The sequence below is a fragment of the Erinaceus europaeus genome, chromosome 13 (assembly GCF_950295315.1).
Source record: "Erinaceus europaeus chromosome 13, mEriEur2.1, whole genome shotgun sequence".
NCBI lineage: Eukaryota > Metazoa > Chordata > Mammalia > Eulipotyphla > Erinaceidae > Erinaceus > Erinaceus europaeus.
Genome location: NC_080174.1, coordinates 84,389,963 through 84,416,009, shown reverse-complemented (window position 1 = coordinate 84,416,009; position 26,047 = coordinate 84,389,963). Strand labels below are relative to the sequence as shown.

The window sequence follows — 26,047 nt, the reverse complement described above, 5'->3', positions numbered from 1 at the left end:
ACCCTCAGAAGGTTGGAAAACAGAATGACTAACAAAAACAAAGCCCTTTTAGTTATCTTTTAAACTCCGGGTCACTCAAGTTTTTGCCTGTGTTTATTTAATAACAAAGTTAAGTCATAGCAACTTAAAGGTCAGATTCACTTAGATTATGGTGGTGACCACACAACTCTGTAAGTACATTCCAATTCAAGTAATTATACTTTAGTAAAATATACTTAAAATATGTGCCAATCACATTTAATTAATAAAAAAAGCATTTTGTGATCATTAACTATAATGGCAGATAGTATAGTACACACTTTATTTATTATTATTTTTATTGTTGTTTTGGGTGCCAGGAATAGAACCCAGGGCCTTATACAGGCAAATCATGTGCTTTATGACTGAGTTACATGCCCAGATCCTTACTCATAACCTTCCGGAGCCTTCAGAGCAGCTCTGTGGGGAGAGTGTGATTACTTCAGGAATCACCTACCTTGTTTGTAATTGTTGAGAAAGTTCTCTTTCTCCGTGATCTATATCTTCTTGCCTGAAGTGCTTTTTTTTTTCAGTCTTAGAATTCCAATGAGAGGAGAGAAGGTGAGGCTGTTAGGGAACTCTCCCTCAGCGCCATGCTGGCGTAAAGTGGCTGGGTGACGGATTGTTGTACAAAGCAAAGTACACGAGGAATTGGCATTAGAAGCTTTATGATTACAAGATTAGCAACAGACCTGATGGAATTTGTTTTTTCTTTTCTTTTCTTTTCTTTTTTAATTTTTAATTATTAAAAAGGAAACCTTGACAAAACCATAGGATAAGAGGGGTACATCTTCACACAACTCCCACCACCAGATAGATCTCTGTATCCCATCCCCTCCCCTGATAGCTTTCCTATTCTTTATCCCTCTGGGAGTATGGACCCAAGGTCATTGTGGGATGCAGAAGGTGGAAGGTCTGGCTTCTGTAATTGCTTCCCCGCTGAACATGGGCTTTGACAGGTCGATCCATACTCCCAGACTGCCTCTCTCTTTCCCTAGTGGGGTGAGGTTCTGGGGAATCGGAGCTCCAGGACACATTGGTGGGGTTGTCTGTCTAGGGAAGTCTGGTCGGCATCATGCTAGCATCTGGAACCTGGTGGCTGACAAGAGAGCTAACATACAAAGCCAAACAAATTGTTGACTAATTATGGACCTAAGGGCTGGAATAGTGCATATGAAGAGTCGGGGGGGGGGGGGTCCTCCATTTTGTGGAAAGCTAGTAGGCATGTTTTAGTTATATTCCAAAGGGCCTGTGGCTATACTAGTTTTTTTTTCCTTTTTTTTTTTTTTTTTTTTTTGCCCCTGAGCCTGAAATCTAATATGCCAGTGGATCCAAGTTATTGTCTGGGGAGATGATATCATGGCTAGAAAAAGGACCAGAAATCTGGATCAGGGAAGAGAGTAGCTCCCGAATATGGGAAAGTTGTATAGATATTGTTGACTGTAAACTCCATCAATTTGATTTGGTCTGGGGCCCATATTCAGCTTAGGAGCCTATGTGACCTCTGCATCCCTCTAGATCTGAGCTCACATTCTGTGGTCATGACTAGGAACGTTCCAAGCTGCCCCAATTTCAGGACCCACCTTCCTCAGGTGGAGCATAGAGTATGTTGTCCATCCTCCCTTCGGAGGATGGAACATTCTCTACCATTGTTGATCCAAGTTGAGGGCAAGGTCATATGGGGCCCACAAAGGGGTCTATTTTGTTGTTTGGACTTTAGTTTTTCTAAAACATGTTTAATGTGCTGCCTTTTTTCTTTCCCTTGAGATCTGGTTTATTCTCTTAGTCAAGTTTCTTGCCACCAGTACAACAACTGTCCATTCCAGTTCACTGATAAGGATTATTTGCGCAAAGTTGGTTGGCTGCAATTTACTAGGAGCTCAAGAAACTGTTTCTGGAAGAGATGAGAGACCCTGTGGGTCAGAGGAGAGACACTACCACTTGATCCCCTACAACTCTGGGCTCAGATTCTGTCAAATTGGGACATCATTTCCTAAGCCCAACTTGGAAAGAACGAGTACACTGTTTTTCTAACCAATTTGGGGGAATATTGCAAACGTTTTTCTGATTCCCCCCCCTTTTTTGTTGCCCTTGTTTATCATCGTTGTTGTTGTTGTTATTGCTGTCGTTGGATAGGACAGAGAGAAATGGAGAGAGGAGAGGAAGACAGAGAGGGGGAGAGAAAAATAAGACACCTGCAGACCTGCTTCACCACCTGTAAAGCAAACCCCCTATAGGTGTGGAGCTGGGGGCTCGAACCGGGATCCTGATGCCGGTCCATGCACTTTGCGCCATGTGTGATTAACCCGCTGTGCCACCACCTGGCTCCCAGTTTTTCTGATTTTAAGGTACATGAATACAGAACACCACAGATTTTTAGAGCCTCATTATTATTAGTAAGTGATGTCTGAGGTGCAAATTTCTGTGTGCATTGGAGTGAGTCTCTGCCGAGTTGAGTAAGGTCACTGAGGGTTCCTGTCAGTAGCTGATTTGGGGAACTTGTTGGTTACCTCATATTCTTACACCTCCCCCTTTCAGTCGCTTAAGTTCACTGTATCTTAATTTGAGGCCTGAAAAATATCAGTAATAAGTATTGAGTGGCAGCCATTATCCCCATACTATCAGATTACACATCTGTGTGATTTGAAGCATGGACTCTGAAGTGAATGGAAAGGTATTTTCCTGATTCCTCTTGGATTGAAGAAGGCACTTTGTGGGGTAGGAAGCAAGGGGACACCTTTAGACCAGCTTTTTGAAACATGTATCTTGTTAGTTGGATACTAATAAAGATATAACTATACAGAATACTGAAATATATATATTTGTCTCCAGGGTTATCATGGGCTCAGTGCCTGCACTATGAATCCACCGCTCCTGGCAGCTTTTTTTTCCCTTCTTTTTTTCCCATTTTATTGGATAGGACAGAGAGAAATTGAGAGAGAGAGGGAGAGACAGAGACACCTGCAGACCTGCTTCACTGCTTGTGAAGCGAGCCCCCCTGCAGGAGGAACTAGGGGGCCAAATACTGAAAAATATTCATAAAAAGTATATTTGTTATTAATGGTAATAGTTTGTAATCACTGACAAAAAAAATCACTTAGGTTATTTATTCTTACACACACACACACACACACACACGTCATGTGCTATTTCTAGGAACCTCATTATATGGTTAATGTATAATCAGTGTGTAAAAAATTATTTACATAATTTCTGTCAGAGATAGACTGGGAATTTCCCAACTCTAAAGATTTTTTTTTTTTTGCCTCCAGGGTTATTGCTGGGGCTCAGTGTCTGCACTACGAATCCACTGCTCCTGGAGGCCATTTTTTCCCTTTTTGTTGCCCTTGTTGTCTATCGTTGTTGTTAATATTATTGTTGTCGTTATTGTTGGATAGGACAGAGAGAAATGGAGAGAGGAGGGGAAGACAGAGGGGGAGAGAAAGACAGACACCTGCAGACCTGCTTTACCGCCTGTGAAGCAACTCCCCTGCAGGTGGGGAGCCGGGGGCTCGAACCGGGGTCCTTACGCCGGTCCTTGCGCTCTGCGCCATGTGCTATTAACCCGCTGTGCTACCACCCAGCCCCCTCTAAAGATGTTTTTCACTATAATTCACATGGGTGCACACTAGGTTGGATCTGAGAACCTCTCAGATGATCTTTTCCTTTATTTTTGTAACGTGTGCTCAACCAGGTGTGCCATCACCCAGCCTCCTCTTTATTTTTATTGAAGAAGGACGTAGGAAGACTCTGCTATGGACACCTTAGTAAGAACAGTCATTAGATTGTCAGTTTGAAGTGTCTTTGGTCTGGTTTGCTGTTCCTATTCCTGAGGGAGCACAGTTACTGATCATCAGGATTAAGACTGCCTGAGTATGGGTGCACTGTACTGAAGTAAAAGACTCTGGGGTGGAAGGGAGGGCTCAGGTCCTGGAACAGATACCCGGCAGAGGAGGACTTAGTGGGGGGGTGAATTGTTATGTGGAAAACTGGGAAATGTTATGCACGTACAAACTTGTATTTAACTGTCGACTGTACACCATTAATCTCCCAATAAAGAAATTAAATAAACAGCCAAACAACAACAACAACAAACAAAACCTGCCTGACTAACAGAGTTGGAAGTTGTACCCTAAAAGGAAGCAGATGTGACCTTGACTATATATGTTTTAAAGCTTTATTTTATGAGAGAGAGCAGAGAGGCACCAGAGAGCCTCACTCTGGTGTGCTGCGTGGAGGACTGAACGCAGGACCTCACGCTTGTAAGTCTAGCATGGGATCTGCCACACCGCACTGCCTCTCATGTCACACGACCTAGGCGGTTTTTTCGGATGAGAGAATTCCTCGTCTCTTTGTATATATTTTGCAAACAGCCAAATGTATTTGCCTTTAATTTTCTGATGTATATGTGTATGTTTGTTTGTCTGTTTGCTTTTTCCACAGGCATTTCTCCTCTGTGTCACAACCTCTTTGCTCTCTATGATGATAGCACCAAGCTCTGGTACGCTCCTAACCGAACCATCACCGTTGACGACAAAACGTGTCTCCGACTGCATTATCGGATGAGGTAGGGGCAAGAGATGTGACGGTGCCTATCTGACTCCCTGATGTGGGGAGGGACCATGGTTAGCTTGGGTCCCTAAGCCTCGTGCCAGTAAAGATGATAGTAATTTTTGTAAGTTGAATGTCTACCTATATGCACAAGAGAAATCTAGCATTTGGAATATAACTTAGAACTTCCTTTGCTACAGCGATAGTGAGGGAAAAAAAAGCAATTTTTATGATGTAGAGGGTATTATCATTATAGAATTAATATCCTATGGTAGAGATTTTTTTTTTTTCTTTTTTCAAGTAATGAATCATGGTTGCGAATTTAGTGAATTGTCACTAGATCATTTAGCTATTTTATTTATTTATTTTAAAATGTATTTTTAAAAAATAATAATAATAAAAAACATCCACAAGACCATAGGATAAGAGGGGTACAACTCCACACAGTTCCCATCACCAGAGTTCCGTATCCCATCCCTCCCCTGACAGCTTTCCTAGTCTTTATCCCTCTGGGAGCATGGACCCAGGGGCATTATGGGTGCAGAAGGTGGAAGGTCTGGCTTCTATAATTCCTTCCCTGCTGAACATGGGACTGGTCAGTCCATACTCCCAGTCTGCCTCTCTCGTTCCCTAGTAGGGTGGGGCTCTGGGGAAGCAGGGCTCCAGGACACATTGGTGGGGTCTTCTGTCCCAGGAAGTCTGGTCGGCATCATGTTAGCATCTGGAACCCGGTGGCTGAAAAGAGAGTTAACATACAAAGCCAAACAAACTGTTGACTAATCATGGACCTAAAGGCTGTTTATTTATTTATTTAAGAGGAGAAGAATTAGAACCTCACTCCAGCACATGAGATGCTTAAGATTGAACTCAGGACCGTATCCTTTTACGTCCAACAGGGAAACCACTGCACTATCTCCTGGGCTACAGTGTGTGTGAGAGAGAGATGAGAGACTGCATATGAGGTGCAAACTGAGGACCGTGTGCATTTGAGTTCTGTACGTTAGCTGCAGTACCATTTTCCTGGCCACTATGTGCATCCTTTTTTTTTTTCTTATTTATTTATTATTTCTAATTTTATTTATAAAAAAGGAAACACTGACAAAAACCAAAGGATAAGAGGGGTACAGCTCCACACAATTCCCACCACCAGAACTCTGTATCCCGTCCCCTCCCCTGATAGCTTTCCTATTCTTTATCCCTCTGGGAGTATGGACCCAGGGGCATTGTGGGAGCAGAAGGTGGAAGGTCTGGCTTCTGTAATGGCTGTTTAGCTACTTTAATGTTTCTTTTTGAGAGTTTGTACATATATATGCACTAGGCCATGACAGGATAAAATAGAATTCTTTTTTAAAAAATATTTTATTTATTTATTCATTATCTTCTGTTGCCCTTGTTTTTAAATGAATGTTACAGTTGAGGCAGTTAGAGATAGACCACCGCAAGTCTTATCCCAGAACCTCTCGATGTTTTGATACACTTCTTGAGGGTTTTCTTTCCGATGGGTACACGCCTTTCCTTCCATACCATAGATTTCTGAAATGCCGCTGTACTGGGCTAGTGTCGCAGGAGAGAGAGAGACGAGGAACTCATAGCCGAGCGGGAACGCAATACAATGCCTTTGTTGATCAGAGAAAAACTTTTGCCTTTATATCTTTTGAAACGGAAGTGGCAGGTCAGAAAAGGAAATGGCTAGGAGAGGGGGTGGAGAGAAGAAAAGAGCCGTAGAAAGCTTCCATAGCAGCTTTTGCCAAGGTTCTAAGCAGTGGGGATTAAACCAATACCCTGCAGGCAGGGCGGGTCTCAGGCAAAACTGTGATTATGTAAATAGACCACAGCAACAAGCAATGCAGGGGACCTGGCGTAATGACCAACACCGCTGCATCTTCCTAGGTGGCATAGACAATGAGTACAGCATAGCTATTAGTTCCTGAAGTTAGTGAGCATATTTGATCTATAGCTAGAATTGAACGTGTGTTTGTTCATGTCTGCGTTTAGCAGGGGAGCTTATAAATCTCGGTAAATACAACTGCCAGTAGATTAGCTCACTGTTAGTGGAATATTGGAATCTCTTGGTCAAGCCCTGATAATCTGACTGACTCTCTGGAGTATGTTAGCGGCTGTTTCTCTTTAGAAGTTTGTAGAGCTGTTCCCATTCTAGACTGGCTTGGGGTTTTGTTGTTGTTGTTTTGTTTTGTTTTGTTTTTAAGCAGGATCTGAATGAGATCTACTTTTTCTTGGTAATCATCCTAGGACTGACTTTTCCTCTTTTGTGCCCTCACCCAAAATCTCACCTTAAGAAAAGTGCAAGCCTGTGCCAGATTTCACACCCTACATAAAAAGAAGTAGCTACCCCACCCATAGGCACCTTCTGACTATATTTGGAATGGTTTTTCAAAGTGTGATCTAGCTCTCTGTGACCTGGGGCTTGGCTGTGAGATAAAAGCATCCACACAGGTGGCCTGCAGACCAGGAAGGGGAATCTGTCTCCAACTTCTATTTCTCTTTAGGTCCTTCCATTTGGTTCAGAATCTACAATGGTAGAATTTGGATTTGGTGGGGGAGGGGGAGAAACAAACAACTTGATCTTACCTAATTCAACTCTTAAGATTTTTTTTTTTGGTAGGCTTGATGGGTGTAAGAGGGCTTTATGTCCCCAGAGAGAAGTATGTACCCTGTGAATCATCTGGTGCACACTAGAATCGGCTTTGAGGTGGTACGAATGTCTCACAATTGAGAGCTGTTCTGCCTGCTCCCTAGTTTCTGTTAGTTGCCAGGAAATACACAGTTGCTTCCTTTTTGGCACCTTGACTTTGTACCTGACATTGGGTTCAACAGGAGACTGTTCTGTTACCACACACTCTTTGAACTTGGGGGCGGGAGGGCAGGCAGGAGATCCCACTTTAAAGCTACAACATTTGTATTACAACAAACGACAAAAATAAGTGAAACCTCATAATCTCACTAAAGGAGGTGTGATGTGAAAATAAATGGTGAGGACGGTGTCTGTAGAGTCCAAGTTCTATTTTGGGGAATACTCTTATAATTTCCTAGTCTTACACAGGAATGCTGATAGTCGTGTGTTTAATAAGATACCTTAATGTCAGACAAGCATATTTTCACCCCCTTTCTGAGAACAAAAATTCTCTGGGGCAAGGCAGGGGTGCACTCAGTTCAGCACACAGGGATGCGGGTGTGAGCCCCCACTGCCCACCTGCAGGGAGGACGCTTCATGAGTGATGAAACAGGTCTGCAGGTGTCTTTCTGTCTCCCTCTGTCTCCCCTCCCCTCTCGATTTCTCTTTGCCCAGTCAAATAAAAATATAGTAGAAAGGGCCAGGCGGTAGCGCAGCAGGTTAAGCGCACATAGTGTGAAGTGCAAGAACATGCACAAGGATCCCAGTTCGAGCCCCCGGCTCCCCACCTCTGGGGGGGCGGTCCCTTCTCAAGCAGTGAAGCAGGTCTGCAGGTGTCTGTCTTTCTGTCCCCCTCTCTGTCTTCCCGTCCTCTCTCCATTTCTCTCTGTCCTATCCAGCAACAACAAGGGCAACAAAATGGGAAAGATGGCCTCTAGGAGCAGTGGATTTGCAGTCCAGGCACTGAGCCCCACCGATAACCCTGGAGGCAAAATAAATAAAGAAAGAAAGAAAGAAAAAATGGCTGCCAGGAGCCATGGACTTGTGGTGCCAGTACTGAGCCCCAGTGATAACCCTGGTGGCAATAAACTAATTAATTTTCTCTAATCAAGTGAATTTCACAAACCATTAAAAAACAAACAAACACCAAGCTGAGCCGGGTGACAATGTTGCAGATGAAGAGAGTTTCCAAGCTTGCATCTGGTTCTAGCCAGCATTTCCCCCCATTAAGATGTAGTGGATAGTCAGAGGAGCTATCTGCGTGATCTTCAGGAAGTCATTTTACCTCCCTGAGCCATAGACCAGGTTTGGCAGAACACTGTTCCCACAGGGTACTTGTAAGAATGAAAAGAAAGGGGTCTATTGTGTTGTTCCTGATAGAGATGACCGGTAACAATGGAGAGAGGGACTTATTCAAGGTCTAGGCCCATCATGTCTATTTGGGAATCTCAGGACTCCCCGACTAGGGCCCCAGCTGAGGGGGTGGCCTGATAGTGACTAAAGAGTCATCATTAAAGTATGCCAGTCTTTTGCCCTTATTCAGCTTTTGCAGTCCTTGCTTTGATAAGGTTGGCTTCGGAGTGAGTGAGGGAAGTGTAATAGGAAGTAGGTGAGGAGGGTATCAAGTCTAAGTAGACACTATTTCATTAGGAACTTGATGGTGTCTTTTTAGGTCTTTCTACTTGCTTGCTGCATATACTGACTCACTGCAGACTATTGTGCACTTTTGCTTTCAGGTATATATTTTGCCCTAGTTTATGGATACATGTGAACATACGCCCTATCTCATGGGACCTGGTCTATATCTAGATTTTGGGACTTTGTCAGGAAGTGAACCATCTGAAATGGAGTTAGAGAATATTATGAAAGGAAAGGGCTCACCCAAGTAATGAGGCTGTGAGGTTGGCATTCCATGCCTGACGTCTCTGGGCACAGTCTGAAGTACAGCATGCTGAGGTGGCACTCTGGGTCCATACTCCCAGAGGGATAAAGACTAGGAAAGCTATCAGGGGAGGGGATGGAATACGGAGTTCTGGTGGTGGGAATTGTGTGGAGTTGTACCCCTCTTATCTTATGTTTTTTGTCAGTGTTTCCTTTTTTATAAATAAAAATTTTTTAAAAAGAAAGAATGAGAAAAAAGGATCCTGCAGACAATGAAACAACAGATGAAAGGTTTGTCTGTCTGCTTGCTTCTCAGGGAAGCTTAGCCTCTGGCCCTGATGACACGAGGTAGAGCCAGGACACCTCTCTCACGCCTCCCAAGGTCCCCTTTCCCACAACCGACCAGCATTTCACTGCCTTCCAGGTTCTATTTCACCAACTGGCACGGGACCAATGAAAACGAGCAGTCTGTGTGGAGACATTCTCCAAAGAAGCAGAAGAATGGCTACGAGAAAAAAAAAGTCCCAGATGCAACCCCTCTCCTTGATGCCAGCTCCCTAGAATACCTGTTTGCTCAGGTAAGAAGTACGGTCCTGTATGGCACCAAAGTAAAGGACTCTGGGGTGGGGGTGGGTGGGTGGGGAGAATACAGGTCCAAGAAGGATTCAGAGGACCTAGTGGGGGTTGTATTGTTATATGGGAAACTGGGGAATGTTATGCATGTATAAACTATTGTATTTACTGTTGAATGTAAACATTAATTCCCCAATAAAAAAAAAAAGAAGTACGGTCCCCGGGAGAAAGCGGGATGCGTGGGGTAGGCACGGCACTGTGAGCTCACATTTCCCGTGTAGCTTAACTCACTGGCAGGTGAGATGCTTCTGATGTTCTGCTCTGTGGGGCATTTCTTGCCAGACCTGCCCTTGTCTTAGTGAGAAGGTGGCTGGCTCTCCTCTGTGTGGGGGCGTTTCCAGGCTCCTCTTCTCTCTTACTCCTTGTTATTCTTCTCACCTATATCATTTTGCTTCTCCTTTGCAGTAGCTCCTAGGCAGAGAGCAGAGGGAAGTTTGGAAAGCTGTAGTTCCACAGAACTGCGAAAGGATCTGTTTTGTGTTTGGGGAGGAAAGAGATGACTTCTATGAGTCCTGATGGTGGGAAGGTAGAAAGATTAGGCATGAGAAGAAAGTCACAAGTTGGAATTATGGGAGTTATGTTATCTGAGACAAAACTTTAATGCATCAGTTTCCTCACTTACCTTGAAAATATCTATTATGTACTGCTGGGCGAGCTTCGCGGGTGGGAGACAGACGACCAGAGACTCATGGCTGAGTGGTACGCAGTTCAGTCTTTATTCATGTGGAACACAGCAGAATCTAAGCCAAACTATAATCACAATCCTGTCCATATATATATATATATATATGTATATATATATATACATATATATATATATATACATATATATATATATATATATATATATTTGCCAAGTAGGGTGGAAACAGGATGTGACGTAGAGAGGGTGGAGCAAAAAGAGATTGATGCAAATCAGGGTGTACTACGAGAGGGGGCGAAGCAAAAAGACATCATGAACCAGTGGGGACTAAACCAATGCCCTGCAGGCAGGGTGGTGCTTAGTTAACAGTGGTTATGTAAATAGAATACAGTGTTAAGCAGGGGGGATTAAACCAGTGAAACAGAAGGGGTCTTAGAAGCAGAATTAGAAGCAGACCAACAACGTACTATGACGTGTTTGAAACTATCTTTTTGTTCATATCATCTTATACAACTACTTATTCATTATGCACATGATTCAGATGTCAGTGAGAAACGCACATCTCTGTTGCCTTTTTTAAAATTTATTTTATTAGCTAGGACAGGTAGAAATGAGGGGGAGGGGAAAATAGAGAGGAAGAGACAAAGAGAGACACCTGCAGACCTGTTTCGCAACTCTGGCGCTTCCCTTCCTGCTGGTGGAGAGCAGAGGGCTCAAACCCAGGTCCCTATTCATGGTAGCGCGCATGCTTGACCAGGTCAGCCCCTCTGTTTCTTTGATGACTTTGTAACCATTCATTTATCCAGCAAATGTTTCCTGAACGTCTGTTCTCTTTGCGGAGGCTCTGTAAGGACTGTGGTGAGTGAGCCAGGCCTAGTCTTCACCAGCATTAGATCTGCAACCAACTTGAACAAACAGAACAGTCAAGAAAAGAAAATGGTAGCCTATTTTGGAAGATTCTGAGAAATGCCATAAAGGAAAAGCTTTTGTAATAGAAAAATGGGTGGGGCCAGGTGGTGGTGCACCTGGTTAAGCGCACACGTTATAGCACACAAGGACCCAATTTGAACCCCCAGTCCCTACCTGCAGGGAGAAAACTTCATGAGTTGTGAAGCAGGGCTGCAGGTGACTCCGTCTCTCTCCTTCTCTATCTCCCCCTCCCCTCTCAATTTCTCTTTGTTTCTATCCAATAATGAATAAGTAAATAGGTTAATTCAAAAAGAAAATAGGGGAGGGACGTTTGAATGAGTGTTTAAATAGTGTGATTAAAGACCGACGGCGGTCATATTTGGAGAATGTTTTTAAAAGTTTAGTTTTCTAAGGAAGAAGTAAATACAAAAATGTATTTCGTTTTTGTAGAGCAGAGATTTTCAGCGAAGGCATTCCCAACATTTTGTGCTGGATAATTGTTGTGAGGGACTACCTCACACACTACAGGACAGATGGGTGCACTCTACCCTCTGCTCAGAGGCTGATGCCAGGAGCACCATCCCTCCAGTGAGACCCTCCAAATGTCTCCAGACATTGCCAAGTAGCCTGGGGTGGGAGGGTAAAATCTCCTCAGTTTAACACATCTATTAAAGAGGAAACAGAATGTGGTCTGATCCTGCTGTAGGCAGCTGAAAGGAATAGCCAGTGTGATTAGAGAAGAAGAAAGAGGTTTTGTGTGTGTGTATGTGTGTGAGAGAGAGAGAGAGAGAGAAAGAGGGAGAGACTGACTGACTGACTGACTGTTGAAGCAAACTGAAGCTAGATCGCATAGACCTGTGTGAGCTTATAGGAGGATTCTGTTTTTCCCATGTGTAATGGACCATTTGAGTTGGTGTTGCCTGCAACGACTGTGCTCACTGTTGGACAATGCTCAGTGATTGATACTATGAAAAGTGGATCATGCTAGGGCCAACCATACATCATATGTACATACATATATACCATCATATACCATTAATGGAATATATACATACATCACATATGCCATCTGAGAATCTGTTGAATTGGCCTGTGTGACAGAAAATGCTGCCTCAATTTAGTGTTGTGGCATTAGAATCGCAAAGACAAAATGCCGGATCAAGAATTTATCTGAAGAAACAGAAGTATTATGATCATCTAGATGGGTTGGGTATAGAAGGTGAGGGTGTGTGGTCCGGGAGGTGGCGCAGTGGATAAAGCATTGGACTGTCAAGTGTGAGGTCCTGAGTTCAATCCCCACCAGTACATGTACCAGAGTGATATCTGGTGCTTTCTCTGTCTCCTTCTGTCTTTCTCATGAAAAAATAAGTAAATAAATAAAATCTTTAAAAAGAAGAAGAAAGTGAGGGAATGTGAAGAACTGGAGAGATTTTGGCTGTGGCTTAGGAGGTGACATAACTGATAAAGCTTTGGATCCTCAAGCGTAAAGTCCTAGGTTCTGTCCCTGCATCGCACACGTTAGGGAGTGGTGGAATGGTGTCCTGGTTCTCCCCACTCCGTTAATAAATAAACCTTCAAGATTTTTTTTTTTTTTTTAAATTTACTACCTTTATTTATTCAGTAGAGACAGCCAGAAACCGAGAGGGTAAGGGGAGATAGAGTGGGAGAGAGGCAGAGAGAAACCTGCAGCCCTGCTTCACGACTCATGAAGCTTTCCCCCTGCGGCTGGGGACGGGGATCTTGAACTCAGGTTGTCGGACATTGTAACATGTGCTCTCAACCAGGTGTGCTGCCACCTGGCCTCCCTTTCCGAGATGTTTTGGGAATGGTTTGTCAGATAATGAAGTTAATTCTCTATGTAAGGAAAACAGAGAACCCTTATTCCTTTTTTTTTTTTTTTTTAATATTTGTTTTCCCTTTTTTAAAAAAATTTATTTATTTATTTATTTAATTTATTTATTCCCTTTTGTTGCCCTTGTTGTTTTATTGTTGTAGTTATTATTGTTGTTGTCGTTGTTGGATAGGACAGAGAGAAATGGAGAGAGGAGGGGAAGACAGAGAGGAGGAGAGAAAGATAGACACCTGCAGACCTGCTTCACCGCCTGTGAAGCAACTCCCCTGCAGGTGGGGAGCCGGGGTTCGAACCGGGATCCCTTATGCCCGTCCTTGTGCTTTGCGCCACCTGTGCTTAACCCGCTGTGCTACAGCCCAACTCCCCTTGTTTTCCCTTTTGTTGCACTTGTTTTATTGTTCTAGTTATTATTGTTGTTGTTGTTGATGTCATCGTTGTTGGATAGGACAGAGAGAAATAGAGAGAGGAGGGGAAGACAGAGAGGGGGAGAGAAAGACAGACACCTGCAGACCTGCTTCACCGCCTGTGAGCCAGGGGCTCAAACCGGGATCCTTCCGGTCCTTGCGCTTTGCGCCACACGAAAACCCTTATTCCTAATTCCTCTCTGTTCCTCTCTTGGGGTTGTCTTTGGGCCCCATAACTGGAGATTTCAGGTGAGTGTATAATTACCAGACTTTTCACGCCTGAGGCTCTGAGGTCCCTGGTTCAGTTCCTAGTAGAACAGTAAGCCAGAACTGAGCAGCGCCCTGAAGCAGTGCTGTGATATCTCTCCCACTCTCTTTGTATCTCTTTTTGTATCTCTCTTTATTAAAAAAAGAAAAGGAAGGAAGGAAGAAAGGGAAAGAAAGAAAGAGAAAGAAAGCTCAGTCTGTTGTCACCTTGCCTTGTCCTAACACTGCGAACATTAGCACCAAGCATAGTGTCAGTTGCTAAATGAGTTTGCTTACCTGGGGAGAGCATCTCTGGAGCCCTTCCATGCCCAGTCTGTCAGAGATTCGTCTGCTGTGCTGTGCTGTGCTGTGCTCTGGCCAGGACGTCTCCTTCCTAAGATCAGAACCATAGGGTGGGCTCTTTAAACCTAAGCGGTGATTCATCCCTTCTCACTTTTCTCCAAAGGGGCAGTATGATTTGGTCAAATGTCTGGCTCCCATTCGAGACCCCAAGACTGAACAGGACGGACATGACATCGAGAATGAGTGCCTGGGAATGGCGGTCTTGGCCATCTCCCACTACGCCATGATCAAGAAGGTGCAGCTGCCAGAGCTGCCTAAGGACATCAGGTAAACTGCTCGTGGGGATGGTGCTGGTTTCATTATTATTATTTTTCAGATGTTCTCACATATACTGATTTTTTTCATCTTTTGTCTTGCCACCAGGGTTATCACGGGGGATCAGTGCGGGCACTGTATGAATCTACCTGCTCTGTCTCTCTCTCTCTCTCTCTCTCTCTCTCTCTCCCTTTCCCTTCCTTCCTTCCTTCCTCTTTAATTTGATAGAACAGAGAAATGGAGACGGGTTAGAGAGGGAAAGAAAAAGACAGTCACCTATAGACATGCTTCATTACTCATGAAGAGTCCTTCCCCTGCAGATGGGGAGCTCGAACCCAGGCCCTAGTACATGTATAATCCACGGGGTTGCCACCGGCCCGCCCCCTTCATACAACCACTGTAACCACTGCCAACTTCTGACTGACCCTGCTCTAGACTAGGCCCAAGTCTTGCTTAGACGGTTTATCAAAGACAGCACAATTACAGCTGCATCCAGACCTTGCATATGGACTAATGAACTCCGAAAATGGGACTCGGATGGAAGTTCGGAGCTGGGGATAGCAGTCAGATCAGCAGCTTGCTCGTTCTCTCTCCCCCCCCCCCCCATCTTGCCTCCTATTCCCTCTCTGCCCAAAATGGGCACTGTGGTCACTGCGTATTTTCCTTCTGGTTGAAACTCTTGTCAGAATCTTCCACTACAGGCAAGACTACACCTCCCAACCTGAACTAGAGTTCACCAAAGTGCTGTTCATGTGAAGGAGAAAATAGTAGTAGCTTGAAAATATCACCTGTGAGAGTCAGGCGGTTGCGCGGCGGGTTAAGTGCAGGTGGCACCAAGCGCAAGGACTGCTCAAGGATCCCGGTTCAAGCCCCTGCAGGGGAGTCGTTTCACAGGCAGTGAAGCAGGTCTGCATGTGTCTTATCTTTCCCTCTCCCTCTCTGTCTTTCCCTCCTCTCTCCATTTCTCTCTGTCCTATCCAACAACAACAACATCAATAACTTAACAATGATAACTACAGCAAGGGCAACAAAAGGGAGTAAATAAACAGACATTAAAAGAAAAAAAGATTTAAAAAGAAAAGAAAATATCATCTGTAATCAAGTCTTTGTACTATTCAGTCTGTATAATTTCTACCTGCCTATGAAGCATATATATTTTCAAGTATCGGGCTATTGTAATTGTCATTAAGTGAAGACAGGTTTGGAGGTGTGTGTGTGTGTGTGTGTGTGTGTGTGTGTGTGTGTGTGTTTTGTCTTCACTGGGGCTCCACCACTCCAGTCCAGGCTTTTCAAGTAGAAAGACACACAGCCCCAAGCTTCCTTCAGTGTGATGGGAGGCGAGGCTCACACCTGAGTTGTGTCAGAAAATCCATTGACTTTCACAGGTGGTGAAGCAGGTCTGCAGGTGTCTATCTTTCTCCCCCCCCCCCGTCTTCCCCTCCTTTCTCAATTTCTCTCTGTCCTATCCAAGAACAACAGTAACAGCAACAACAACGATAAACAACAAGGGGAAAAAAATGAATTAAAAAATTTTTAAATAAAAGAAAATCCATTTACTAATTTAGAGGGGGCTGGGAGTGAGGGTGGGAGAATAAAATGCCTGTATCATTTGTGGTAGGTTGCACGGATGGGTCTTCCCTTGTGTTTTCCTTGCTGTAAGGGTGTTTGGAGCAGACTACAAGCTGCTCTCCCTAGCATGACTGTCCAGTGCATAGTATACAGCTATTCTGTGTGTATCTTCTCTGTATCTGTCAAAAGACTAATGGAAAATGGTCCTGCTCTCCTCTGATCTTTCTATTGATCATATTAATCTGGGAAAGAATAAAAAAGAAAATAAAAGGTGTCTATTGGGAATTAAGTTCAACCATCATGGTTTCTGTGCCAGGTGCTGCTGCTACCTCAGACCTGGGAGTGATTCACAGACTGATTGACCTCCTCAACAGACTTGTTATTCCTTCCATATGCCTTCACATTCGTCTATTTATTTATTGGATAGAGACAGAGAGAAACCAAGAGGGGGAAGGGGGAAGATAGAGAGGGATGGATTCAGAGAGACACCGGCCCCTCCACTTCACCGCTTGCGAAGCTTTCTCCCTGCAGCTGGGGACCTGGGTTTGAAACCTGGCCTTTGCGTGCTGCGATGCGGTTTGTGAGCTTAACCAGATGAGCCACCACCCGGGTCCCTCACGTTCGCCTTAAAACTGGCGCCTGTTTTAGCATTACGTCCGTTTGTTGAGATATTCAGCCATTAGAACCTGGCTAGGTAACCTCTAAGCTTTTTTTTCCCCCCGCATTTTTCCCCTTTATTCAGGGATTAATGTTTTACGTTCAACAGTAAATACAGTATTTTGTACATGCATAGCACTTCCTAGTTTCCCACATAACAATACAGCCCCCACTAGGTCCTCTGTCATCCTTTTCCAGGACCTGAGCTCTCGCCACCCCCCCCCCCCTCCCACCCCAGTCTTTTCCTTTGGTGCAACACACCAACTCCAGTCCAGCTTCTGCTTAGTGTTTTCCCTTCTGATCTTGTTTTTCAACTCCTGCCTATGAGTGCGGTCATCCCATATTCATCCTTCCATTTCTGACTTATATCATTTACCGTGATTTCTCCACGCACCATCCAAGATTCCCCCCCCCCAACATTTAACATAGTTGGTACATTTCCATAGCAAACACTGTCTCTTGTATCAGATTAATCTCTTCCAACTTTCTTATAAAAACAGTATTATTTTTGTAAAAACAAAACCTCTGCAAAGCGTTGACTATGGCCCTTGCACCTCTAAGATTAATTTTCTGCTGGTGCCGACTCTTAATCCTTCTCATGTAAGCGCAGACGCGTGCAGAAAGTGACGCTGGGCAGCAGAAACATAGCAAGGCCATTCTGCTTTGGCTTCTCAGACCCTGGAAATCTGACGAAATGTATGTGCAGAATTCCCATTTCCATAAAATACTGCAGCATGTGCTATTCTGTTCACACCTCCACCTCGAGATCATCATCCTGAGTGCTAGTCCCGCCTAGGGCCGCCTGGTAGTAACTCAGTGATATTTATAAGGAAGACTTTATAAAGACTTAAGTTTTTTGGTTTTTTTTTGCCTATTTTCTGCTAAGCTACACATGAAAGAAAAAAAAATAAATAAAGATATTTTCCAACTTCCTTTTAGCTACAAGCGGTATATTCCAGAAACATTGAATAAATCCATCAGGCAAAGGAATCTTCTCACCAGGATGCGGATCAATAATGTCTTCAAAGATTTCCTCAAAGAGTTCAACAACAAGACCATATGCGACAGTAGCGTGTCCACACATGACCTGAAGGTGAAGTACTTGGCTACCCTGGAAACGCTGACCAAACATTACGGCGCGGAGATATTCGAAACTTCCATGCTACTGATCTCAGCGGAGAACGAGATGAGTCGGCTGTACCCGAGCGACAGCGGAAGCACTCTCTGCTCTGAAGTGATGGTGACTGGGAATCTGGGCATCCAGTGGAGGCAGAAACAAAACGTGAGTGGCCAAAGGCAGTTAGCCAACGGAAACAGAACACCCTCCGTACTCGACATGCTCTGTCTGTCTTGGTGGGATCCCCTCCCTGCTTGCATAGTCTCCACCCCATCGGCGGAGTTTCTTTAGACTGGAGACCAGGGAGCAGTCATCCGGTACTGCAGCCTTGTAGCAAGCGGTAGGTCTGTGAACGTGTTGAGTCATGTAGGGAAGCAGAGGCACGCGGCGGTGGTATTTCCGCTGTAGAATATGAGAATGTTAACACTTGCTCACCAATTGCTCTTCGTCCCTTTTAAAAAACATCTGAGGGACTAGTACCTCTTACCCATATCTTCTTCTTCTTCTTCTTTTTTTTTTTACTAATATTTTTTTATTTAGAAAATGGAAGACCATAGGATAAGAGGGGTACAACTCCACACAGTTCCCACCATCAGAGCTCCGTATCCCCTCCCCTCCCCTGAGAGCTTTCCTATTCTTTATTCCTCTGGGAGCATGGACCCAGGCTCACTGTGGGATGCAGAAGGAGGAAGGTCTGGCTTCTGTCATTGCTTCCTCACTGAACAACCTGTATCTTATTTTTCAAGGATTGATTTGTTGAAAGAGAAAGAAAGACTGGAATGGGCTTTGCTCTGACATACACAGCACCATGACTCAGACTTGTAGACTTAATGCATTTAGAGCACAAGTGGTACCCAGTCATCTCCCACCGTTGTCTTTATTTCAGAGCAGAGCACAAGGAGACACAGAGAAGTTAAGAAACACGCCCAGGGGCCGTAAATAATAAACAGTTGTGCCAAGGCTTGAACTTAAGACTTCTGAATCCCTCCATGAAATAAGGCATTTAATTGATTTTGCACTTTGAATCTTCCTTATAAAAATGCTTTTGTTGAAATAGAGGGGTTTGAAACTATAGGTCTTAATGGGGCCAGGCAGTGGCTTACCTGGTTAATAAGCACTTACAGTTCACAAGGACCCAGGTTCAAGCCCCTGGTCCCCACCTGCAGGGAGAAAGCTTCACGAGTGGTGAAGCAGGGCTGCAGGTGTCTCTCTGTCTCTCTCCCTCTCTATCTCCCCCTCCTCTCTCGGTTTCTGTCTGTCTCCAATAAAAAAATTTTTTTTAATTAAAGAAAAAAGAAATTATAGGTCTTAAGCCTTGATAGACCTGTATTAAATCATGATTACCCAAGTCATACGTCCTTGGGAGGGATACCATACCTATACAAACACTTCTGTAAAATGAAGATCCTGAGGGAGTCGGGCAGTAGCGCTGCGGGTTAAGCGCACATGGCGCCAAGTGCACATGGCGCCAAGTGCAAGGACCGGCATAAGGATCCCAGTTTGAGCCACCGGCTCCCCACCTGCAGGGGAGTCACTTCACAAGCGGTGAGGCAGGTCTGCAGGTGTCTGTCTTTCTCTCCCCCTCTCTGTCTTCCCTTCCTCTTTCCATTTCTCTCTGTCCTATCCATCAGTGATGACATCAATAACAACAACAATAATAACTACAACAATAAAACAAGGGCAACAAAAGGGAATAAATAAATAAATAAATAAATAAAATGAAGATCCTGCTTGTATCTGCTGCATACTGCTGTTAAGATAATTGTTATTTGGCACAGAAGCTTAGCACATAATAAATACTGATCAGGTCAGTTCAGTGTCTGGTGTTCTCATGATCTTGTAAATAGCAATATTAAAGGTGAGAGAGTCTCTCACTCTGTTTGTTCTCATGGTAAAATCAGTGCCCTGTACTGGGTGCTTTCTTTGTAGTAGGTACTGTGTTTCTAAGGAGTTGTCTACTGTCAGGAGGTAAGATCTCTTGTTTTCTGAATGGGGAAATGGTGGGTCAAAGAGCTGACCTAACTGGCTAACTAACTGACCTAGATTTCTGGTCTCCACTATTTACGGAACTCTGAATGTTTAATCTCCTGCAGACAAAGCTCACACTTAGGATTCACACCTTTTCCTCAAAATACCGGTTTGAATATTGTTCCACAGTCAAGGTAATCAGCGGTTCTGAAAGAAAGAGGCTCAGGCTTTGTCCAGTCACGTGGGGGAAGAGCAGGTCCTCTGTCTGGGTTAAGACCCACATACCCGTCCGGAGATGAGCACGGTTGAGAGGGGGGTGGCAGGAGGTGGTCATTGCCCTTTCTGACTTCACTCACTCACTGGAAGCTACACAGAGAGTTCAGGACATACGTACGCTTAGGTCTGTCCCAGGGGTAAAATCTTGAGAGGTCCCCAAACTGCAGTCCTAACCTCACAGGGGCCAGCTCCCCCAGTTCCTCAACAGACCCCAGGCATGCTGAGTTTCTTCTCCTTGGATGTAGACCCTGCATTGATTTTTTTTTTTCTTTTTTTTCCAGAAACATTGACCTTCACTAATTGAAAACAATATATATATATATATGCCAACTTAATTCTGACACTTTTTCTGTATCTTACCAGGTTGTTCCTGTTGAAAAGGAAAAAAATAAACTGAAACGGAAAAAACAAGAAGGCAAACACAAGAAGGATGAGGAGAAAAACAAAGCCCGGGAAGAGTGGAACAATTTCTCTTACTTCCCTGAAATCACTCACATTGTCATAAAAGAGTCTCTGGTCAGCATTAATAAACAGGACCAGAAAAAAATGGTAAGTTTGCTCCAGAAGCCATTCTGCTTGGACCTAATATGATAGAGAAGCATCACCAAGGACAGACAGTCAGCACATTCTGTCCAGGGTGCCTGTCCCAGGGAGGAAAACACTGATGTTTGTCATATTGAACTCAGAAAGTCCCTACTGCTGATACAGACAGTCTTGATGTCAGTTTTCAGGTTACACTGGTTCATCTGGATTAGTCTCTCCCTTTGCTCTTACAAATTTCTCTTTCTTTCCTTCCTTCCTTCCTTCCTTCCTTCCTTCTTTTTTAAATTTTTAAAAAGTATTTATTTATTCCCTTTTGTTGCCCTTGTTGTTTTACCTTCCTTCCTTCTTCCCCCTTTTTTTCTCCTTCCCTCACTCCTTCCCTCTCTCCTTCCCTTCCTTCCTTTCTCTCTTTCTTTCCCTTTTTTTTTTTTTGCTTTTTAAAAAATATTTATTTATTTTCCCTTTTGTTGCCCTTATTGTTTTATTGTTGTTGTTATTGATGTCGTTGTTGTTGGATAGGACAGAGAGAAGTGGAGAGAGGAGGGGAAGACAGACAGGGGGAGAGAAAGACAGACACCTGCAGACCTGCTTCACCGCCTGTGAAGCGACTCCCCTGCAGGTGGGGAGCCGGGGGCTCGAACCAGGATCCTTGCGACGGTCCTTGCGCTTTGTGCCACGTGCTACCGCCCGACTCCCTTTCTTTCCCTTTCTATCTCCCTCTTCTCCCCTCCCCTCCCCTCCCCTCCTCTACTGACATTCATTTTAAGGGACACACAGAGAGAGACTAGAACTCTGCTCAGCCATGGTGTGTGGTGATGCTGGACATTGAACCTGGCACCTCTGGGGTCTCAGGCATGAAAGTCTGGTGTGCCACCTTCCTAGTCCTTCCCCGCCAATGTCTTTGCTTCAGGCTTTACAGCCCTCCGAAAGAGATCTCTGCATCATTATTGAATTCATAAAAGCTGGAGAGAATGCAGAAGAAGAACGCTGGTCAGTGGGGCTGGTGACACGGCTGCCGCGTAGTGCGCACGGCCCACACTGCGTGAACAGGAAGCTTCCATGCCAATCTTTTCCCCTCTCATTGCCTTTCTTCCACCCATATCTCTGTCTTAGGAGGAGGAGGAAGAAAGAGAGGCTTGGTCAATGCCAGCGTCTTTCTCTGCGGGCTGGACAAGGGTGTGGAAAGGCTCCTCCTTGTCCTTGAGCAGAGCTCTACAGCCGCCGGCCCCTGGCGCCAGGCACACCCCCACCCAGGTGGCTGTAGGGCAGAGGAAGGGCTGTGCAGACACACTTCCTCTTTCCTTTGGTGTCACATGAGCCCCTGACCTAGACACACTGGCCAGTGCGGCAGAGGAAGTGGGGATTTCGCCAAGACAAGCACGTTGGTGTCACAGGAGTCACAGCTGATAGCAGAGGGGAGGGGCTGGCGAGACCTCACAGAACGAAGGTGGGTCCCTACTCGTGCAGCACCAGGCTTTGCCTGAAGGTTGACAAATAATGGCGCCCAGAGGAGAGTGCTCGGCACTGGACAAGTCCCCACTCACCCGTCTCCATCTGGAGTGAGTTGCCACGTTGGTATCCCTGCTGGAAGCTATTAAACATGTCAAAACTATTTATTCTTTCAGACTCTGTAGGCCTGCTTTCCAGAAAGAATGACAGGTGCAGATAGTGAATGAGAATGTTTGTTCCGGCCATGTAACCATGACGGAATACTTACTGCAAGTTGTCTCCATGTGCAGTGATCAGAATGGGAACATGGAGCACACTTCAGCTGAGGGGGACATTGCGTGAACAGATAGCTGTTTGAAAACATGACCTACATAAATGGCTTTTGTGAATGGGCAAAATGCAAACTATACAAGTAGATGGTTACACTTGTTTAAAAAGTTAAAAAAAAGGGGGGGGGGGGCGGACGGTAGTGCAGCAGGTTAAGCGCAAGTGGCACAAAGCACAAAGACCGGCATAAGGATCCCAGTTTGAGCCTCCGGCTCCCCACCTGCAGGGGGGTCACTTCACAGGCGGTGAAGCAGGTCTGCAGGTGTCTTTCTCTCCCCCTCTGTCTTCCCCTCCTCTCTCCATTTCTCTCTGTCCTATCCAACAATGATAGCATCAATAACAACTGATGTAAGGATGCCAGTTCGAGCCCCCGGCTCCCCACCTGCAGGGGAGTCGCTTCACAGGCGGTGAAGCAGGTTTGCAGGTGTCTGTCTTTCTCTCCCCCTCTCTGTCTTTCCCTCCTCTCTCCATTTCTCTCTGTCCTGTCCAACAACAATGACATCAGTAACAACAACAATAATAGATAGCTACAACAACAATAAAAGGAAATAAATATTTTAAAAAAAGAAAGATGGAAACTGGAAGAAGGCAGGGCCGGGTGAGTAAGTGCCATGTGTCAGCGCAGTTTAGCTGCTAGGACCATGTTCTATGTAGTGCCTGCATTATCTTATTTAGGTTTTACAAGAACCTTTGACGTAGGAATTGTGAACCCATTTTCAGTGGGGGGGTCTGGGATATATGGCAAAACTCGTACAGGGTCAGAGAGCAAGAAAGCGGCAGCCCCAGCCTGTGCTGCTTGGGGTTTCCAAGGCACCATCTGTTCCTAGGGACTCTGTGGTGAGGGCAAGGTTGACGGCATCCATGATTGGGCTTTTCAGTGTAGCCAGACGTGGAGCAGAGATGACGGCCAGCTGGTCTCGTCTTGGGTGCCAGTTCCTATTCTGCACTGACTCACAGAGTCCAGTCAGCACCCAGCTGGCCCATCTGACTTCTGAATACTCCAGTCACCTACCAGTTAACCACAGTTAACTGGTAGGATTAATGATACCCTGTAGGCAGGGCGGGTCTTGAGGGTAGAAAGAAGATAGAACAAAGGAATGGAATGCGTGGGGATTGGCCGGCACCATTCCTAGTAAAGTCTGAAGATTCACCTTTGAGAGCCAACTCTTCATGAAGCGCAACACCCTTTCCTAGAAGGTAGAAGTCATGCTGGCTTAGCCAGGGCCAGGGCCTCTGCTCTTGAACTGCCAACACCTGGGTTCAGTATTCTTTTTTCTGGACTGTGGGGACAGGCTGACCTGTCAGTTTAGAGAGAAGAGACAGGAAAGTGTGACCAGCAGAGTTCTAAATAAACAGTGGGTAATGACTATCAACAAGAAGCCTTCCCTTGGGCTGGCAAATTCTTCACTGTGTTTCAGATACCCCAGGGACTCAACTGCCTGACATGATGGATACAGGGGAAAAAAAGACAAACAAAAAAAAGAGGGATACATGATATAACCCTGCTCGTTTCTTTTTCTCTCACCAGGAACTGAAGCTCTCTTCCCACGAAGAGGCCTTATCCTTTGTGTCCCTGGTGGACGGCTACTTCCGGCTCACAGCAGATGCCCACCATTACTTATGCACCGATGTGGCTCCCCCTTTGATCGTCCACAACATACAGAATGGCTGTCATGGTCCAATTTGGTTGGTTCCAGAACCTTCTCTTCTTGTGATGGGGTTTTAGTAGTGAAGTGGCTGCCATAGACACAGATGCGTAAGATGAGACTGAGGAAGCACGTCCTTCAGTCCTGACTCCACTGCCTGTCCTCTTCCATCCTCGCTGCCCAGAAGCCAGGCCTTCCAGTCTCACCCCAGCCCTTGCGGAAAACCCTCCTTTTCTTCTCTCTTAATGGGGCGTTCCTCACCGCTTAAGCCTCTCCCGTCATGAGTACTTAGAACTAGTCATCTTGACTCAGCTGCCAGTGAGCTGCTGGGTCAGTGAGGGTGACCAAGTCTTGGAGCTGGAAGGGACCTGGAGCCCCTTCACACTTGGTCTTCTTCAGGGGCATGTGATACTTCCCAACACACCACCTTTATTTCCACGTCTCCCCCCCTTTTTTTTTTTTTGCCTCCAGGGTTATTGCTGGGGCTCGGTGCCTATACCACGAATCCACTGCTCCTGGAGGCCATTTTTCCCCTTTTCTTGCCCTTGTTTAACATTGTTGTGGTTATTGTTGTTATTGATGTCATTGTTATTAGATAGGGCAGAGAGAAATGGAGAGAGGAGGGGAAGACACAGAGGGGGAGAGAAAGACAAGACACCTGCAGACCTGCTTCACCACCTGTGAAGCAATTCCCCTGCAGGTGGGGAGCCGGGGGCTCGAACCGGGATCCTTACACCGGTCCTTATGCTTCAGGCCACCTGCGCTTAACCCGCTGCACTACCACCTGACTACACCCCCCTCCCCCCGCCCCACGTCCATCTCTTTTCTTCCATGTCACCCAGAGAGTGAGCCACACAAGAGCAGGGACCGCGTCTGCTTTGTTCACTGTTTTTTCCTCAGCAGCCATAGCAGGGCCTAGCGCATCAAAGGTTCTTGGTAGGCATTTATCAGGTGGATGCATGTTTCCTATTTTGTGTGAGACCGAAACTCACTGCCTGAGGAAACCAAGGTGGCATCCAGAGCCAAATTAAACTCTGAAGACGTTTTCTTGAGTCTTCAAAAGGGGGAAAGGGAATCTTAGGTGAGGAGCTCACATGAAGGTGTCAAAGTCTGGAGTTGGGGACTGGGCAGTGGTGCACCTGGTTGAGTGCATGTCCTATAGTGCACAAGGACCCAGGTTCAAGCCCCTCAGACCCCACCTGCAGGGGGAAAGCTTTGTGAGTAGTGAAGCAGGGCTGCTGGTGTCTCTCTGTCTCTCTCCCTCTCTATCTCCCCCCCCTCTCAATTTTTGGCTGTCTCTATCCAATAAATAAATAAAGAAATTAAAAAATATTTTATAAAGGGGGTTGGGCAGTGGCACATCAGGTCAAGCACACATAGTACGAAGTGCAAGAACCCACACAAGGATCCCAGTTCGAGCCCCCGGCACCCCAGCTGCAGGGGGGCTTGCCTTACAAGTAGTAAAGTAGGTCTGCAGTTGTCTGTCTTTCTCTCTCTCTCTCTTTTTAAGATTTTATTTATTTATTTATTTATTAGTGAGAAAGATAGGAGGAGAGAGAGAACCAGCTGCCGGGGACTGAACCTAGGGCTTCATGCGTGAGTGTCTGATGCTTTATCCACTGCGCCACCTCCCGCACCACTTTCTCTCCCCCTCCCTATCTTCCCCATCTCTCTCAATTTCTTTCTGTCATATCTTATAAAAAATAAGTAAATAAAAAACAAAATAAAATCAAGGAAAAAGCGGTCTCTAGGAGCAGTGGACTCATATGCTGGTGTTGAGCCCCAGCTATAACCCCGGAGGAAAAAAGGAAAAAAAAATTTTTTCAAAAGACTGGAGCTGTTGGTTGTTACCTTCCTAATATGTTTTGCCAACACCAGCCCTCCTTCAGAAAGGCTAGTCATCTCCACACCCTGGAGGTAGTAGATGCTACATGGAGAATTCCTTAGCAGCTGTTCACAACCCTCTTTATGCTAGAACGTCAGTCCTGGAGATGCAGGAAGGCAGAAGATAGGCGTGGCCCCTACTAGCATCTTCCTGGTCTCTCCTGATCTTTTTATTCAGTGAGCAGCCGCTAGAAAACTAGACATCCTCTGTCATTGTGGATAAC

At 45.3% G+C, this 26,047-nt stretch overlaps 1 protein-coding gene across 1 annotated transcript in view; it reads left to right on the top strand.

Annotated features, from left to right (window-relative positions):
- Positions 1 to 26,047, top strand: part of JAK1 (Janus kinase 1) — a 153,187-nt gene that overhangs the window by 93,345 nt on the left and 33,795 nt on the right. Inside the window, exons 4-9 of the mRNA XM_060206350.1 lie at positions 4,462 to 4,585; positions 9,507 to 9,660; positions 14,236 to 14,399; positions 17,553 to 17,895; positions 20,338 to 20,523; positions 23,822 to 23,979. Of these exons, the coding sequence (XP_060062333.1) occupies positions 4,462 to 4,585; positions 9,507 to 9,660; positions 14,236 to 14,399; positions 17,553 to 17,895; positions 20,338 to 20,523; positions 23,822 to 23,979 (1,129 nt within the window). The remainder of the gene's footprint in view (positions 1 to 4,461; positions 4,586 to 9,506; positions 9,661 to 14,235; positions 14,400 to 17,552; positions 17,896 to 20,337; positions 20,524 to 23,821; positions 23,980 to 26,047) is intronic.